The sequence below is a fragment of the Neopelma chrysocephalum genome, unplaced genomic scaffold (genome assembly GCF_003984885.1).
Source record: "Neopelma chrysocephalum unplaced genomic scaffold, ASM398488v2 Primary Assembly neopelma1_98, whole genome shotgun sequence".
In the NCBI taxonomy this organism is placed as follows: Eukaryota; Metazoa; Chordata; class Aves; order Passeriformes; family Pipridae; genus Neopelma; species Neopelma chrysocephalum.
Genome location: NW_020897761.1, coordinates 2,209,373 through 2,228,682, shown reverse-complemented (window position 1 = coordinate 2,228,682; position 19,310 = coordinate 2,209,373). Strand labels below are relative to the sequence as shown.

The window sequence follows — 19,310 nt, the reverse complement described above, 5'->3', positions numbered from 1 at the left end:
AGCTGACAGCCGTGTTGCTCACAGCCTCCCCTGGAGATGCAGCACGCCTCGTGCTCAGAACATGACAGTTTCATGCCACAGAACAAGAGGTTTCATCAGCGGTTGGTGATGTCCTTGTTTGCAGCCTGGCCGGGCTGTCACACCGAGCTCACCCAACATCACCACGGGACCCCCTGAGCCACTTCGGGGTTGCACTGGATGTCGCTTAGGGATCCCCTTCCAGCCCCACCACCCCACATGACCAGCAGTCTGTGGTGCCCCCTGGAGCCCCCCGGCCCCCCAGCCTTTACCCGCTTTGTCTATCCATGCCCGGTATCCGTTGAGCTCCCGCTCGATCTGCTGCTGGCGCCGCAGCTTCATGAAGGCTCGGCGGTTCTCCACTCGCTCACGCTCTTTGGCAAACTCCCTGGGGAAGGGCAGAAGGCAGTGGTGAGAGCAGGTCCAACGGGCAGCAGGATGTGCAGGGGGCTGGAGAACCACGGGGACGGCAGGGACCAAGGGTTTGCCAAGGTGATTGTTGGGGAGATGCACAGCCATCCCTGGCCAAAGCACGGCCAGGGGATGGGTGAATGATCGGGGAGGAGAAAAGGAGGCATGGATGGACACGAGCAAACCCCCTGCTTGACTGCTGAGTCCTGCATGCCCCAGCTGGGAGCTGCCACCATTCAGGGATGATGCTCCCAGTGCCACCCAACTCCAAAACAGGCTCGGCTTCTGTGTGTCCCTTCAGGGAATAAAAACCAGGCAGTGGGAAGAGACAGTGAGGAGATGGAGCAGGGCAGGTCATGTCCCCTGCCTTTACCTCCTCCTCTGAATTCCTTTTCTTTCCAGTTTCTCCTTGGATTATTTTCTCAGGACTTGAGACATCCCTGTTGTCCTCCTCTGGATTTCAGTGTCTCACAAGAACTGTCCAGGTGTAATGACCAGCCCAGAAGAGGACAACAGCTTGGGGCATCTCTGCAATGGGCAGGAGGTCAGGCAGCACCACAGGGGCTCTGTGCAGACTGGGGCATATCCAACACTGAACAACACTGGCCAGAACTAATGCTGTGCCTGCTGCAGCCTCCAACATACATGGTGCACAGAGGCAGTAGCAACCACGTGCTCACATGCACCCCTAAGCACACAGATAAACACACTCCTCAGTACACAAGACAGGATTACACCTATAGCCCAGCCCAAAGCTGTGTGACAAGACACCCCCATTCGCAAAGTACAGAAAAATGGAAATACTTGGCAGGGAACACAGGAGTGGCAATGCAGGCAATCTACACCCACACCAGGGGCTGTATGTAAGATGACACGGCCAGACCTGCTTCTAGGAGGTCCCACACCCCATGTTTGCACACACCATATACCTGGGGCACCTTGACCCGAAAGTTACACCTCCACTGATGATCACGTTTGCACACGGGGAGCATCCCTAATACCAGACATCCCCCCAGCACACCCTTCCTTCCTTGCCACAACATCAGGGGGTCACAATCTGCTGGCTGCAGCTCCCTGTTCCATCCCCAAGTCCCAGCATCCACAGAACTCCAGCCCATGCCCTCATTCCCCCTCCTGGTCCCATGGTGCCCTGAGGGAAGCATGATTACAAAGAACAAATGGCATTGTTCTCTCTGGAAGATGAACATCTCTCTCCCCAGAGACTAGCAGCAATCTCAAGCCTCGAAAAATAAAATATGTTCAAAAGAATTGAAAGGACTGGTCTGTCTGCTGCAGAGAGAGTTCAAGTGCATTACCCCAGCTGAGCTATTACACCCTTGACGCTGTGTGGGCTCTCACATGTGTGTGTGTGTGCATGTGTTTGTGTGGAAAGCCCTGAATGTTCCCTGCAATCTCTTGTTTAAGGTCCCCAGACAATTCAAGTGTTTTTAATTCCACCCCAGGAAGGTGAAGTTTCCTGCCGCTCTGGCATTAAGCACCAAATGACTCTCCCCCTCCAGCACTGGCTTTCAGGCTGAAATAAAACTTTCTTCCCAGGGCAGGGAAGGGGAAGAGAACAAAAGGCAAGGAAGAGAAAAGCAGCCTAAGTGAAGGCAAGGAGGGTGGGAGGAGATGGGGGAGAAGGAAGGAGCTCCCACAGCCAACAGTGAAATGCACTTTCAGTTTTGGGCAGGCCATGTCAAAACCCCTCCTTGCCCTATCTGGAGGAAAGGCAGGAGCATTTGGCTGTGCTATCATTCTTCACCAGCCTTTGTTTGCAAATTTGGGATGTCAAAAAATGAGAAGATGCCATTTGCAGTCTGAGTCAGTGGGGAAGTTGACTGTCTTCCTCTGGTTTGGTCCTCTGGTCCTCCCAAAGCCTGAACCTCTGCCCCACAGGCCATAACCCCATGTCAGCCAGCACCTTGGCAGCACTTTACCCAGCCAGATCCTGTCCATATAGAATCCTAGAATGATTTGGATTGGAAGGGACCTTAAAGACCATCTCATTCCTTGCCCTGGACAGGGAAACCCCCCACTAGACCAGGGTGCTTCAAGCCCCCTCCAACCATGCCTTGAACATTTCCAGGGATGGGGCAGCCACAGCTTCTCTGGGCAACCTGTGCCAGGGCCTCCCCACCCTCACAGGGAAGATTTTTTTCCTAATATCTGACCTAACCCTGCCCTCTATCAGTTTGAAGTCATTCCTCCATGTCCTGCCACTCCAGGCCCTAGTCCAAAATCCCTTCTCCAAATCTCTTGTGGCCCCTTTAGGCACTGGAAGGGGCTCTAAGGTCTCCTCAGAGCCTTTTCCACTCCAGGCTGAACAACCCCAGCTCTCTCAGCTTGCCTGCAACTGGAAGCACTTGGTAAGCTTCCCCTGCTTTACACCAGCTGGGAATCAGGCCACTCTGCCACCTCCTGCTTTGCCATCCCTGTCTTCCATCTCCTCCTCTGCTGAGGCTGGTGCCTCCTCTTGCTGCACGGCGAGAGAAGCCATCCAGAAGGACCAGCTGAGCCTCAAGTCACCTTTTGCTGAAGAAGGGAATGGGAGCACCTTTTCCAGAGCCCACCTCCTCAAGCATTTTCCCCCTACCCAACCATTTGCCCACAGAGCACTACTTTGCAGGAGGCTGGTGCCACAGGCATTCAGGGACAAGGTCCGTGCAGCTGCGGCAGCGTCTCGGAGGGAGTCGCTTCCCACACACTTGATCCCTAATGGATCTTAATTGCTTTTGTCCATTAGAAGCAGGAAGGGGTGGCAGAAAGGGGAGTGGGGAAAAAAAAAAGTTAATCTCAACTTAATGAATTATTACATTTCAGAGAGACACGTTACCGAGCAGGGCAGCAGCGGGGGCTGGTGACATCTGAGAGTGGGTAGGCGATGCTGACAGATCAAGGATTGCTCAGAGCCAATTTGCAGCAGCGGGTAGAGATAATACTGTGTGTGAGTGAGAACAGGGCCAGCAATGTTGACTGACAGCCGCTTGGGAAGGCTCCAAGTCACAGGCAGGGCAGCATCCCATCACCAAGAGAGCAGGCTCCTGCCTCCCATTGAAGGGCTCTGCTCCCGGTGTGTTTGGGTTACGTTGCCAGGGATGGCCCAGTTTTGCCTTGCAAAGAGCCCAGGGCTTGCTGCCCCATGGGGTCCCTGCAAGGGGGTTCAAGGGAGCCCAGCAGATTGCACAGTCTCCACCAGCAACACCTCTGTTTGTCCACCTGGGTCTCCAGGCCCTAAATCCTGATGGCTCCAGCATGAAAACATCCACCCATGATGGCTGAGCTCCACACGTCCCAACCCTGTGTCATTGCAGCCCTTCTCTGCCCGATCTCATGAAGCTGAAGGTGCTCAGAGAGCTTTAGAGGTGAGTGCTGAGGGTCATGGTGGGATCTGGGGAGCAGTGTGTGCCATCTGTCCTCCTGCACACAAGGGCACCATCCATCCACACACCATGCCCAGCCTGCTGGGGCAATCAGAGCACAGATGGTTTGCTCCTCCTCTGCCTACAAATTCTCCTCTACAGCCTTGGCATTCCCCTCATGCAGCCTGGGAGCATCTTTGCTCCTGGTAGGAGGCCTTAGGGGGACACCACCATGCTCAGCCATCTTCATCTCCATGTCCCCACATCCTCCCCCACACCAGGGCAGTGATGGTTTTACTGCAATGTTGTGTTCTGCTCTAACTGGAGAGCTCAGGTCGGGTTTTAATGGGAGAACCATGCATGTGGAAGCAGCCAGCTTGAAAATGGGTCCCCTTTTTTGAAAACAAAACAAAACAAAACAAAACAAACATAAAAAAACCCCAAATGCTAAAACACAAGAAAACAGGAAAACCCTCAACCAACCAACCACAAAAAAACCAACAACCAAAAACCAGTTAAGAAAAAAGAATATCACAGATACTGCAATCCACTTTTCTACTTTTTGGACCATCTTTGAGTCCAGAGCAGGTATATAATGCTGGTCACCTCAGTATTGTGGGCTCCACGCTTCGAAACAACAAGCCAACTATCTTCAAACCCATCAATTCACCACCCTTTGCAACCATTAAAGTTTCCTCCAGCAAACAAGTTACCAAACTTAAAACCACATAAGGCAGCAGAAAGGATGGGATGGGAAGCAAAAAAAAATACTCGATTACACACTGAGGTGAGACAGCAGTACTATGCTGCTATGAAAAAAAAAACAAATATAATGGCATGCATACCAAGGAAGACCATGTGTAAGACATCAGGTAATACTGCTGCTCTCCTCAGGTCTCAGCTCATGGCTCCACTTCAGGTTTGAGCACCACAGTCTGAGGGAAAACTGCCTTCGAGACTCCAGGAGGGTGTCAGAGAAGGTTATGGGACAGAACTGACAACAGACGGTGTGGAAAACACAGCTGAGACAGTTGCAAACCAGGGGGATCAGATGGTATTTACCCAAGAGGTGTAAAGGAACTGAAGTAAGAGTGTTGAACTGACTGCGCAGTCTGTAACCTGGAGCTTCAACTCAAACAGACGGTGACAAGCAGCACAGCAAAACTGGCACTGCAGACCAGGATTATTGCACTGAACTGACAGCAAGGGCAGGAGCAAGGGGACCAAAAGGTGCAAAAACCTCTGCAGAGGGAAGATGTGCTTCACAGGCCTGCTTTGTAGGAGGAAACAAGTTTTTTGGCTATGGGAAATTGCTTGATTTAAGTTCACTTGAACTGCCAGAAGTTGGAGAAGATTCAAGGCCAGGTTGGATGGGGCTCTGAGCAACCTGGTCTAGTGGAAGGTGTCTCTGTCCATGGCAGGGGGGTTGGAATGAGAAGAGCTTTAAGGTCCCTTCCAACCCAGGCCGTTCTGTTATTCTCTGAAGCAACAAGGACAACTGTAAGGTCTTGCACACAGGACAACATAATCCAGGAGGGCAGCACAGCCTAGGATCTACCCAGCTGGGAAGCAGCTCTGTGGAAAGGGGCCCGTGGGTCCCAGTGACAAGCTCAATGCAAACAAAGAGCGTGCTGCTGCAGCAAAGGAAGCCAGCAGGATGCAGGGCTGCACCAAAGAGGGCATCACCAGCAGATAAGAGGGCCACCAACATTCCAGTTGCAGACTCTCCATTTCAACATTTCTCCAAGGGTAACAACGCTGAGGTTTGTATTGCTGTCCCCATTGCCCAGAGAACTCCATGAGCAATGATGCAGCAAATGCAGCAATAGGACAGTCAGCCCATGCTGCAAGGAAGCTGCAGAAGGGTGGTGGAGGGTCTGGAAGCCCCATCAGCCAGAAGCAGAGTTGGAAGCTCTAGATTGCATTTCACTCTTATCAGGCAGGGCTGGCATGAGCAGCACAGCTTCACTGCTTCAAGAGCCCCGGGCTTTGTTCGCAATCACTCCCACTGGTTCATGCAGTGCTGGAAAAATGTCACTCCTCCCCTTCTCTCCTATGCTCCAGTTTTTATCCTCTTTAAGCAGAGAACAGTTTTACAGTCACCCTTTGCAAGCAACAGTGATCTGCAGATGAAAGGTGCATGGCCGGTACTGCAGGTGAGTTACAGCACGGGGAAAAAAAAATAACCAGTTTCCAACATTTCATCATGTTAACTTCCCAGGAGCTTCCAAGCACTCTAATTGAAGCCTTCAACACACAGATACAATGAATTCAGAAGCAGCCATCAAGTGTGAAACCTGCAATGCAACTACTAGATGTGCCAGTCTGCTGCTGCAAACCGAACAGCAGCCTCTGATGCACAAAGGACAGATAATTCTATGGATGTCATTTGGGGTGTCCTGTCAGCTTCATCCAAACAGCAGTGCCCAGCACCACCTTACAAAGGTGGAGCTGATCCTGGAGGAACTGGGCATCTCCAAAGCCATCCACCAAGTCAAACAGCTGCAGCCATGGCCATTCTATTGCTGTCGTCAACCAGGATCACAGAAATTACAATAACCTGGAACAAACAACTCCAAAAGCAATCTATAAGCACAAATATCTGCCTAGTGCTTTGTCAAGAGGATCAAAAAACTGAGCTTTTCACCCACAGTCTGCAGACCACGGGCAATCCACAGAGCAGGTTTGCAAGGAGGCACGAACAAGAGCAATTTTGAAGCAATTGAGACATGCTGGCAAATAATTTGCCAGGAGAAATCAAAGGGGAAAGTCACCAAGTCATCTTTTTGTTGTGGATTTTTTTCTTTTTTAATCTCGTCCAGCTGGCTGTAAGAGGAGTCATTATTCCCCTGTAACACCGGAGGATATGGCACACCAGGCACGCACATCCCTTGTCAGGCAGCTTGTTTGCATAGGGCTTGGAGGGCCTCTGCAGCAAGATGGTACAGCAGAGCATGGCAAAGAGGCTCTCATTGAATATGGATGCCCACCTGCCTGCTGAATTGAGATGAAGGTCTCAGAGGCTCCTTTGCTTCACTCATGTTCAAATACCACGTCGATGACAAAGAGCCTCCCCAGAACAAAGTGACGAGCGTGGACGTTTCTCGCCAAATGTGGCCCAACCAACGTGCAGCCCATGGGGGTGCCGTGGGACCTGGCAGGAGGCATCACAGCCCACCCTCCTCGTCACACCCACACCTCCACTCAAAAGTGGCTTCAACCAGTGAGTCCCCAAACACACAAGCGCAGACATTTCACATCTCATCCGAGCCACTCCCAGAGATCCTACAATCAGTAAAGTGAAAAAACAACACAACGCTTCCAAGCTTCCAACTATTTCTTGGGCATAGAATCACAGAGTTATTAGGGTTGGAAAAGCCCTCTAAGATCCTCAAATCCAGCACCACCCTGTTCACCACTAAACTGCCCCCAGTGCCATATCCACGTGTTTTGAATGCTTCCAGGGACGGTGATTCCACCACTACCCCAGGGCAGCCTGTTCCAACACCTGACCAGCCTTTCAGCAAAGAAATTTGTTTGTTGACACCTTGTTCTCAACTCATGATCCCCACACAAGCCTTCCTGCATTGTGGCAACGTGTCTCCCCACATCCCCCTCCATGAACCGCCTACCTCCAAGATACTGATCCTCTTCCCAGTGTTTTTGACTCCAAACCATCTGATCCTGCTCAAACACATGGGGGCCCAGATTTTTGTGGAGAGCCAGAGAAAAGAAGCCCATCTCCATCGAAAATGTATACCTGTTCCCTCAACACCTTTATTATTAATTGCTATAAAACTTAATTTTATTCATCATTTGTTATGCCTCCAAATTGGATGGGAAAAAAAATTCAAATTAAGCAAAGTGAATAGATTTCAGAGATGGTATAGAAGGCTCCTGAAGGAACTGAAGAAAACTCTCCGGAGACTGGGAATGCAGTGCTAACCCAACCTGAAAGAAAGATCTTAAGACAAAGAAATCTTGCCAAATTGATCCTTTAATTATAACATTAGTCGTTTCTTTCAAAGGCTTAGTGCAAGAGCTGGGGGTGGGGGGCAGAAAAGACTTAAAGGGAGAAAAGACTTAACATCACCAGGATGAGTGGAAGCAATTAGGAGGATTTAAATTACTCTCGTTTGGTACAAGGCAGATGGATTTCATTTTTATTGCCATTGTGCTCGACTTCTTCCTCTGTGATCAGCTTCCAAAGGTCTCCTCCTTGGCTGGCCTGAGGATCCAGCCTTCCCAGGTCAGGCAGCATCCACTGTGCACCCACTCAGCTGTTGTTGAAGACCACAAATACCAGTGATTATAGCAGCTTTGTTACCCTGGAAAGGGGCTAGAAGTACAAGACTGGATAAGGGAATGGAGTCTACCAGCCCTTAACAAGAGGATGATGCTGCAATGAATGGAGGAGGGTGACTGCAAACCAGATCTGCAGAAGCTGGGGAAAAGGAGGTGGAAAAGAGTGAGAATGCAGCCTGTCTGGTATTGGGAACTCTGCATGAGTTCTCAGTGCTATTCCTCCAAGCATGACTTTTTTTTAACCTTCACTCTTTCACCCTCTTGCTCCCAGGGACAAGATAGACATAAACCATCTTCTTGCCAGGAGTGGCAGAGCAGGCAGGGTGTCTACAGTGGCTGGCAGAGGACCAGTGGTGAGCTGTGGTCACTTCTAGGGTGGCATTACTGCTGCTGGAAGCAGGCATGGGAGAGAGCACAGCTCTCATCATGTCTCTGCTGCCCTGGAGACACAGCCTGAACACACATATCCAAATTGTTTTACACGAGGAACAGCTGAGGAGAAAAAAAACCAAACCAAAACTCAGCAATTTCACAAAAAAAAGGAGAGGAAATCTTTGCAAATCTCCAGCATGGGGCATGTGCAACTTCTCAGGCCACAAGACAGCATCAGGTAATACTTGATATGAGTCTCAGCATCTTCCCAAGCTCCCAAATCCACCAGCTGCCACATGGCAGAAAACAGGGCATTTCAATGGATGCTCCATCCTTGCTCGCTCCCACTGACTCTCTTCTGCCAGGATTATTTCAGTAGCTTGTGTAGCTTTAAAAGCTGAGCAGTCACATCTCCTTGGGCTTCGTACCTGCTCTCAAAGAGGAACAGGGCCAAGTTTTTTTTTTCTTCTTTCCTGCTTTCAGTTAGAATTAATTGATCTGTAATTGCACCCATAGAGGGGGAAAGTTAATAGACACAGTAATAAATGCCAAAGCCACAGAAGAACTGGCTCTCCAAGCCCCTGCCTGGAGCAGCTCCATCTCCTCTTAATAGCGTCGCACGCAATTCCAGTGCATGTGTGCCTGTTAGTATTTAGGGAGAGAAATCGAGGAGCCTTGGTATGATGATTTCTTTTCCTCTCCCACATACTTTGTGCTTAAGGAGCAGATGGATCCAGGCTGTTTACATCACGGAGGTCATGCCTCAGCTTAACAGTTGGGGAACTGACTGTTGGGAGAGATGCTCATCGCAACCAGAAGATTGCTAAATCTGGGCTCCAGCAAGCTTCTGCTGGGCGCAAATTAAACATACAAATGTCCTCCTGCAGCCTCTTTGCATTCGGGTCCTACCCCGGATGTTTGACTGTTGCCCCAAAGAAAACCCCTGCCAAGATGAGGTGAGGGCAGAGGCAGCTCGGCAGCAGCTCCCGAGCGTGAGCTTGGAGAAGAAGTCTGCAAGTCCCGAGCAGACCTCGTTATTCACCGATGCAGGTGGAGCAGTTTGCAAGCAACACGGGTCCAGACCTCTGCAAGCAGGTTACCAGGGCTAAGCGCTCACCAGTGTGCCCCATGTTAACTGAGTGACCACGATTTCAGCCAGCTGGGAACAGCCTGTCTCCCTCCAAAGCAGTGCTGCAATGCCAGGGAAGGAATTCCTTCGAGTGGAGGTGTAGCTTACTCCCAAAGTGACCATCTCCTCTCAGCTCAGCCCAGCCGCAGGGCACACGGCGTATCCAGACCCTGCCTGTTCATCCAGCTCAGAGTTGGGCAATGGAAAGGTCACCCTTCCCCTCCTGCAGCAGAGCCAAGTGCTCTCTTCCAGCACAAGAGGATTGCGATAAGTGTTAAAAACAATAAAAACTAAGCAAACAGAGCAAGGAACAAAGCTCTTCTTGCTGTGCTCAAGAACATCCATTGTTTGCGTGCAGAAGTACCTTCTCCTGCTGGCAGCAGCTTCGGATGCTTCACCCCCACTGAGGTGCTGCATCCACGGAGCTGCAGAGGATGTGGCTGTGTCACACACGGTGGCTTTGCCATCGAGTGGCAGAGCCCAGCTCACCACCTCCGCTCACCTCACTCAGCCCTCTGGGAAGCTGAGCAGTCCTGCTTTTCCCTAGATATCTGGCACGCCACGAGAGCATCTCCATTGCCAATTAGGCCACCCACCCACTTGCATCCTTCCCCAATACAAACCCTATTAGCAATAAACAAACAGTCGAAATGCCAGCCAGTGCCTGGGAAGAGCCCTAGACAACTGCATCCAATTTGGCGGGTATGGAAACAGCTGCCTTGTGCAGGCCCGGTGCAGGAAAGCACCAAGACGGACCAGGGCATGGCCAGGCATCCCATGAGCCCCCCTCTGGTCCTCTGGCCAGTGTCTGGCTTGCAGGCCAGAGCAGTGCTGCCTTGCTGTGCCCCCAAGCTGCTCACCAGCACCAAAAGCTCCAGAGTCCACACAACACACTACACTGACACAATTCAACATTCTAACAAGGGGGCTTCCCAGCTACCTAGCCCTGAGCTTCCTAACTTTCCTTCTTTAGGCTTTTGCAGGAAAGCTCCTGCTTGACACTTACACCCAGTTGGACTTTGCTCAAACGCCCAAGCTGGATGTGACATAAGAAATACAAAAGCCATCCAACACTGCTTGGATATCTTCATCCCCCATAAGAATTCCCTCCCTGCAAGGCAATGTGAAGCCCTTCCTGTAGCCTGTCCCCAAAGCCCCGGGACTCAGACCCCAGAACAAGATTTGGAGAAATTCAACCCACCAACAGACTCTGAAGAAGCCCAAACTGCTGCTCCAGAAACTCCTGAAACCACCACCATCACACCTGAACTCACAAGACAGGGACAGAAATGACCAGGGCCATTCTCTACCTTGATTCCTTCATCCAAGGGCTTTCCACCTGGCCAAAACAGTGCTACAAAAGCTTTTGCTTTTTGGCATGGTGAGAAATTAGCTAAAAAGTTACCTGCTTCAGTAAGGGCAGAGGAGCCCACGCCCCCTTCCCAGTGCAGGAGAGGACATGCTCTCCCCATGTACCAACCCCTGCCAGCGGTTGAGGATGTGCTGATGCAACCACAGTTCATTGTCATGGAGACAAGACTTTTTCTCTCTAAACCCAGTTTAATGGCTTGGATTAAAACCGCCTTTCCCCTGGGAAGTGCAGAACAGGAACAGCTGCATTGTCCCCACGTCTCTGGCTTGTCCACACGCACCCCAGGCACTCCTTCTCTCACCAGTGTGCACCCCCCACCAGCACTGGGCACATCTCTCCTGGGCACAGCCTGCACAGCATGGAGGTGCCCTGCATCACTCTCCAGACCCACCCCAACCCATGCCCACCATATTCTATCAGCCAGCAAATCCACACCCCACTGCAAACCCATCCTGGACTCAAACGCATTTCCATAAGACTCCCCCCATGTCTCTCCCCTCTGGCAGGTCCCAGGCAGCCAGATCCCCACCAACCATCTATTACAGGTGATCGAAACCACGAGCTCTTCAGCCACACAAAACAGCAAGAAAGCATCATCAAGGCTGCCCCTTTCCCAGCTCCCAGGGAGAGAGAGCCAAGCATAACCAGGGAACAATCCCTTGCTGTGGGGCAGGCAGGCATAGGGGACATGGAGAGACCAGCTACTGGGGTCCTGGGGTCCTGGGCAGTACCAGGGGCCACCCTGGGGGCTCTGAAACATGCAATGGGCACAGCTCAGAGGAGAAGGACCACGTCTCACTTACCCTGACAGCACTCCCAGGACAAGGTTGAGGACAAAGAAGGATCCAATGATGATGAGGGGGATGAAGTACAGCCAGTTCCAGGTGGCTCCTAAGGCATCATTGGTCTGGAGGGGAAAGAAAAAACATGCGTGATGTTACCTTCAATAGCAGCAACATGTGGTGGTGATTCTCCTTCCGGGTTGACCACACTGGGCTCCTCAGGATAACGTGGCCATGCCTGTCAAGACTTGGTGGGCACCCTGCAGAGGAACTCCCCACTAGCAGAGGCCTGATGCCCCTTGGCATCCTGCCCCAGCCATACTCTCCCCAGTCTCCAGCCCTCATAGGCCAGGACCACTTTCCTCCACCTCGTCTGCCCACCCCTGCAAGGACATGCGATGTTAAGGCAATGGTATAGTCAGAAGTGTAGGGTCCTGCAGCCCAAAATCAGGGTGTTGAGGGCAAGAGGGCCACGCTGAGCATGTTTTCCCCAGCAGCTCGATTCAGTTGTCCCCTGCACATCCCACCAAGATGGGGCGAAGCAGCCCTGGAGCAGCTGTGCCTGCTGAGCACAGATTTATGAGGTGCCATAAGACCAGAGAAGCTGGTGTCTGAAGAAGGGGCAGACAATGTTTGTCCTTTAATGCACAGTGGGATACCTTCAAATGGGCATTCTGCTGCTGGCATCATTACTAATTCCTCACAGACACCCTCCCACCCTGGGTACCTTACCCCAAATCTGAGGAGCTGAGATCAGAGGGGAGCTCTGATCGCAGGGTACAGCCCGACGGCTATAAAGGCTCCTGACGAGCCCTGCTCAATACCTCCAGACATTAATTCACCGAGGGTTTTAATAAAGCAATGCCCCTGTGTCCCTGCTTCCCAGGCCCCATTTGTCCTCCGGTGTCAGGCACGGTGCACATGACGCCGGGCTGGAGGGTGATGCGGCAGAACGTGACTGTCTGGGGGAGGTGGTATCAATCTTGTTGCGATGAAAGACTCTTTCTCTTTTCTCTCTCTTCTCCCCTCCTCTCCCTGTGCTAATTAAGCCCTCATCTTCATCTGAGTCATTGGCACCACGTCTCCCGGTCAGCCAGTGCAGGAGCTGAGGCGAGGCTCTGCAAGAGGAGAAGCGCGTCTCCAAGGGGGAGAGAAAGCCACCGTGCTGGAGTCTTCCTCCAGTGACTGAGGCACCAGTGTGAACTTCAGCTGGGTGTCCCCAACACCCTGACATTGATTCCAACGAAGGACTGGTAACACCAGCATGCCTCAATGCACTGGGATGAGGATGCTGTAGGCAGAGACCTCAGTGACAAGGCTGGGGAAAGCACCTGGAAGGACTCACTGCCCTCCTCCTTTGGCACTGGGGAAACCACACACATCTTCCCAAGATCTTGCACTTTCCCAGTCCACCTCCAGTCCCTTTCTTCAGAGCAATGGGAGAAGTGATTGCAGGGAGGAAGGAATGATGCGCAGGAATCCCGTGCATTCCATGTTCATCACAGCCCTCAGACACTCAGGCCACTCTGCTCTGCTCTAACAGCACCACTGGCCATGGCATTAGTCTTCAAGGCACCGTGCAGCCCTCAGCCCAAGCTTGGCTGGGCTTCAGCTCCCTGCCAAGATGCCTCTGTGTACCTGCCACCCATGCTAGGATTGCTAGCATTTGAAACAGGCTCCTGCCTAAAAATCACAGGCTTTCCCAGAGGTCCTTGTTATGGGGAATGGAAAACAGATGAGCTCCTTTCCTATAGGAGAATGAGACAAGGAAAAGCTGAGGCAGGGGCTTGGCAGGATCCCAATGGGACAAGCTGTCTGCAATCCTGACCTCTATGTCCATTTGAGTACCCAGCTCCCACGGAGGTGGAGGTAAAGGGGATTAGAGAGATTTTTAAGGAGGTTTGGGAGGTTACATGTCCAGCACCACTAGCGGCCAGCAGCTCCAGGAGGGACACTTCTGAGGCAAAGGAGGGGATGGTCATGGACCCACACACTCAAGTACACACCACTGGCCACAGCCAGCTCAGGGAGGGTCCCAGCCACCCAGGCTGATGCCAACAGCCCCAGGAACAGCACTGCCCCCAGCAGCCTCCTGGCTGGTGCCAGCTTTGCTGGGATCCCCCACCCCAAAATAAAATTTCCCAGGGGACATCCCAATGCACTTTACAAACCCAGGAGCTGGCGATGCCCAGTCAGGATGCAGTGCCTCCAGACTGTCACCTGGTACCTGCTCAACCACTCTGACTGCCAAAAACTAAGTATCCCCACTGGAAGGCTCCTCAGGCAGATGCTCCAATGGCTGCTGTAATTCTCAGCCTAAATTTATTTGTGGTCATTTTATATACCACTCTATTCTTTTGCCAGTATTGGCCTTAGGCTGAAATAGCTCTTTTCCTTCCCGTTTCCCATCCTGATCTATTTATAGACAGCAATCATGGCCATCTCCAGCCTCTGCTTTGCTAGCCAAAGCAAGGTTCTTCCAGTTCTCTCTTGCATGACTGGCTCTCCTGCCCTATTTACCGAGTAGCCCCTTCCCTCCTCCTGTCCAGGCTCAGTCCATCTTCCCTGGACACAGAAGATCTGAGTGAGTAATTCAATGGGTCCCACTCCATCCCTCCATGATGCTACAGAGATTTTGCCATCCCGCCTTCAATCCTCTCTCCTCCTTCACGGCACTGCTGCCCTGTGGTCGCCTCATGGTCACCCTGATGTCACCCACACTCATCCTCTCCTCCTCCACACTGCTGCTTCCCAATCAGCAAGACCTAAGCTCCAAGGAGATATCTTTGCTGCTCCTCAACAAGCACATGGCTTTCCATTTCTCACTGCATCCCACATCTCTTCCTCCAGCCCTCAAATGCCTCCAGCCCAGAGTAGCAGTCTCCATCCCTCCACCTCCAGGAAGCCAGTCGATGCTGGAAGCAGGAAAGCCCATGACTCATCCCCAAGGACTCCACTCGTTGCTGACATCCTCTATATCCCCTCAACACCACTCAGGATCATCCCAGTACTACTTGCTTTCCTGCTCCTCATCCCCTTCCCCTCTTCTCTGCTTCATTAAGACTCTCCCATAGCAAAAGCTTTACTACAAAGAGCAGCTCTACAATGTTTCCAGGCCTCTGATGCCAGGTTAGCCCGGAGTGACCTACCTTTGGCAAACCCATGATTCATTTTCCTCTCCTGCCTTCCAAATCTGTTCCGAAATGGCATGCGATCGAGGTCAGGCTTACAGTCCTATTCCTGCCTGCCTTACTTTTCTTCCCCTCCTCCCCCCGCTTTTAAATATAGGCATCGCATTCGCTATTCTCCAGTCAGATGGTGCCTCCCCCAACTCGATGGAGTTGTTAAAAATACTTGTTACCAGACCTGCCATTTCATGTGCCAGCTCCCTCCAAGCATGGGGGGGAGGCCATCCCAAGGGCCTGGCTGATGGGTGCCATGGTCTCAGTGTTTGGTTTCCATGTTGGGCGTGCTCACGGACGTGTCCTCGTTCCCGCTATCCAGCCTTTTGTTGCTTTGTGTTGACCAAAAGCTGGGGTGAAATATCCATCCATGCCCAAATGTCCCCAGACATCATTTCACTGTGCCTTGCTTCCATCTGCAGAGGTGGGGAACCGCTCGCTGCTCCTTTGAGCATCCTCCATGAGGTCTTTGTCAACATGACCTTTGGTGGCTCTCACAGCATTTCCCAACTAATTTTAGCACCAAGATGTAGTTGTCTTGACTGAGCAGCCCCTTTTCCTGTTCCTTTGGAGCATCATTTGCTCTTAATATCCCTCTGTAGGCAGTGGTTCATCACTTTGGTCCACTGTGCCTTCCCATAGTTTTTTTTCCCCCTTTGCTGAAGGTACCAGGAGGTCGTCATGTGCAGAATTCAGGGTAGACACAGGGAGTTTAATCCCCAAATTACGCCAATGCTGTAACTCCTTTAATGAAGAAACTCCTGGTTCCTCCCCAGCTCTCAGTGCAGCAGGCCAAGTCCCAACACTCACCCAAGCTCTTTGGGAAATGTAGGAGCTGCCTGATCTTTGCTGCTTCTTCCCTTCCCTTTAAGATGACCACCTTCTCATTATGCACCCCACCAGCCTAAACCACCACCTCTCAAACTCTCCCATGGCCACCAGACTAAAAAACATTTTCTGCTGCCTCCAGGCACACCTCAGACAACAACACAACCAGCATGAGCTTGTCACAGCTTCTTCCCCAAGGGACCACACACCCAAGGGTATTTCCCATACCAAGGCTTTGGTGGAGACTCCCAGCCTGAGCTGAACCACCACACTCACATCTTGGCACAACCAATTCTGCTGCCAGCAAAACCCTCTGAGCCTATAAATGACACCACCAGGGTGTGGGAGCAGGATCCTCACGAGGGAACAGAGCCAGCACAGTGGACACCAACCCAGAGCAGGAACCCCCACCAACCTCTGCTTCTCAACCCCCAAGCACCAGCTTATTCTTTAGGCAGCTCTTGTGTTGTGGTGGGTTTTTGGTGGGTTTTTTTGTTTTTTTTCCAAAGGGCAGGAAAAGGCACAGGGAGCTGCAAAAGCAGGTCTCACTCGGGGGGCCAGAAATCTAAAGAAATCTAAATATATACTCAAGTCGAATGCAAAGCACAAGCGCGCAGCCCACACGTACCCTCCCTCGGGCTGCGGCGCATGGGAAACTTCAGGATTTCTTTGCTACAGGGGAAGGGGAGGGGAAAAAAAACCACCTCAATAAACCCCTCAGTCTCTCCTAGCTAAAAATAAACAGAGAGCACGTACTGTCTGTGCAGGGTGCCTTAGTGGCCACTCATTGCTCACCAGCGCAGGGAGGGGAACTGGGGCCCGAGGGTCTGGGCTCCCAGCTCATCTGGGGAGCAGCAGGACACAGGGAGTCGCTGGATTTCATTCACACAGAGATTACAGAATCCTAGAACATTCTGGGCTGGAAGGAACATTAAAGACCACTCAGTTCCAACCCCTCTGCCGTGGGCAAGGACACCTTCCACTATCCCAGGTTGCTCAGAGCCCCATCCAACCTGGCCTTGAGCACTTCCAGCCACAGCTTCTCTGATCAACCTGTGCCAGGGCCTCAGCACCCTCACAGGGAAGAATTTCTTTCTGATATATAATGTAAATCTAATCTCTTTCAGTTTAAAGCCATTCCCCTTTGCCCTATCAAGATCCATCCTCATTGATTCTCCAGTGTCTCGTAACAGGGCTGGGCTCCCACTTGAGGCTTTCCCTGAGGGGCAGGGGAGTTTTCTGCCTTTTCCCAGCAGATGTGTCCTGGAGACCTCCACATCCAGAGTGACCAACACCAGCAGCACACCCTGATGCCCTGTACACAAAATCCATCTGCATGAGGAAAGAGCTTCTGTGGTTTCTGTTCGAATCTGGACTGAAACAGCACATAATTAGACTGGGGTAATGCACATTCATTACTGTATGGACTGGCTGTGGTCTGCTCGGGGGATATGGCACCTACAGGGAGGTTGGAGGGAATCTATAGGATCTCCAGCAGCATGGGTGGCAGCACCCTGTTCTTGTGGCTGTTCTCTGCCCAGAATTTCCTGCCCCACAGAGAGCTCCCACGGGTAACCACAGTTCTGCCTGCATTGCCGGGCAGGGATGGGGTGACCAAACTGTCCCAACCACCATGGCTGGGCAGGACAGGTCTGTCAGTCCACACTGGCTGCAATCCTAGTGAGGGGGTTTGATGGGGAAAGCCAGGATCTCAAGGGGCTTTGCCCTGGGCACTGTGCCTGCCTTCACCAGCCTTTCTCGGGTGCTTGCAGAGCAGGACAGCAAGTGTGAAACCAACACAGCTTCCATGGTTTGTACTCCAAACCCTTGGCTCAGCAACTCCTGATGGTCTTTGTCTGGTGGTGACACCCAGCACACCCCTGCCATGGCTGATGGCATCCCCCCAGCATCACCTCTGCAGCCCCCAACATGCTCCTCCCTGCAAATGACAGCTGCATCCAGCTGAGACTGACACATGGGTCAGCAGCAACAGCCTCAAAATCTCCATATCCCAGCAAAAGGGGGAGAAAAATAACTAAAAAAATACCTTACAGCAGATTCCCTGGCCTAACCAGTTCCCTCCAGACCTTGACACCCGCTGCTGCTCTCCCCAGTACAGTAACAGATCTCTTTCTTCCCTTTAATAGTGGTAATTTAATCTCCTGCATGCAGGGCCATGCTTCACTCCCTGCCAGCCCTGCCTGGGATCCATCAGCGACCCCAGCACTGGACAAGATCTGAATGGAAATGCTTTGCTTTTCCAAATCAGGTTAATGAGGAAATTGGTACATTTCCTCTGCAAGGCCAGGACTGACCCGTGGCAGGACACATCCTGTCATGGCCACATGTTGGGGTCTCCAGGCAGGGTGAGCACCTCCTGCCCTATTCCCTGTGCTTGGAACAACCCCGGGATGCTCTTGGATGCCCAGGGCAAGCAAGAGTCCTGGCAGAAGGGGACACAAAGATCAGCACAGCCCACATCACGTGGGCACGCTTTTGTTTGTGCATGTGCAGGGAAGGAGTGGGGAAACAGGAAAAAAACCCACAACATATTTCATTTTTCCCTTTTCTAAATGGAATGCAAAAAATGCATTGCTCAAAGCATTACTGAAAATCAAGCATTCAAAATATTTGAGATATGCATGAAGACCAATTTTGGTTCTGTTCTTGCCAACCCACCAAGAAATTGCACCCAGATGCCCCAGCATTGATTTCCAAACCTTGTCCCCATGTGTGCCTCCTTCTCTGCCTCTCCCCACAGTCATCCCTCACCGTGACCCCTCACCTACCCCCACTTTTGCTCCCAAATCTCTCCCTTCCCCTTGCCCAGATCCCTCCTGCACCTTCCCCAGCACCCTCCTAAGTGCCCAACAGGCAGGATGAATTTTTCCTGATGGAGCATTTGCAAATCTTCGCAGCCTTCATTAGACCCCTCTCTTAGCTAAGGCAGTGCCAGTGTTTCCAGTGCAGATCCACATGCCAGCACCACTGCCCTTTCAGCTGGACTCAGACCCTGGATGCTGCAGCAGGGCACGGTTTCCATGGGATCAGCTTTGGGGCTGTTTTCCCATGGGGCTTGGTTATTTCCAGCCTGGATCCCTGCTTTGTTTTGGGCACATTTTAAGCCCAGAGAGGCAGCTCAGGCCTCATGATATGCTGTCCCAAAATATGATTTTCATGGTTGTATGACATTCCTAGATGCAGGAACATCCCCAACTCCAGCTGCAAGGCTTTGGGGCAACAGACCCATGCACAACCTCACTCGTGGACCCCCACAACCCAATCCTGATGCAGCACATTGACCATGAAAACAGCTTTCCAACACCTCACCAACACAATTTCCAGCACCAAACCTGCTAATGGACTTGAAAGTCCTGGGCTTAAAAAAGACGAGCAATGGGGGACCAGACAGCACTGAAACCCCTTCCACCTCCTATCCTTGAGCCTGGAGCTGCTGGGGAATGCCAGAGCATCCATGCTGGAGCATTGGTGCTTCCACCAGCCCCTCGGCTCCTCCAATGCTGCCAGGAGTGAGACTTTCCTGCACGG

The 19,310-nt window shown here is 51.9% G+C and overlaps 1 protein-coding gene across 8 annotated transcripts in view; it reads right to left on the bottom strand.

The window, feature by feature from the left end:
* The window catches only part of CACNA1E (calcium voltage-gated channel subunit alpha1 E), a 111,320-nt gene that overhangs the window by 47,033 nt on the left and 44,977 nt on the right, over positions 1–19,310 (bottom strand). For all 8 annotated transcript variants that reach the window (XM_027694868.1, XM_027694874.1, XM_027694871.1 and 5 more), the window contains exons 8-9: positions 11,773–11,876; positions 291–406 (exon numbers count right to left, since the gene is read on the bottom strand). In XM_027694868.1, the coding sequence (XP_027550669.1) occupies positions 291–406; positions 11,773–11,876 (220 nt within the window). The remainder of the gene's footprint in view (positions 1–290; positions 407–11,772; positions 11,877–19,310) is intronic.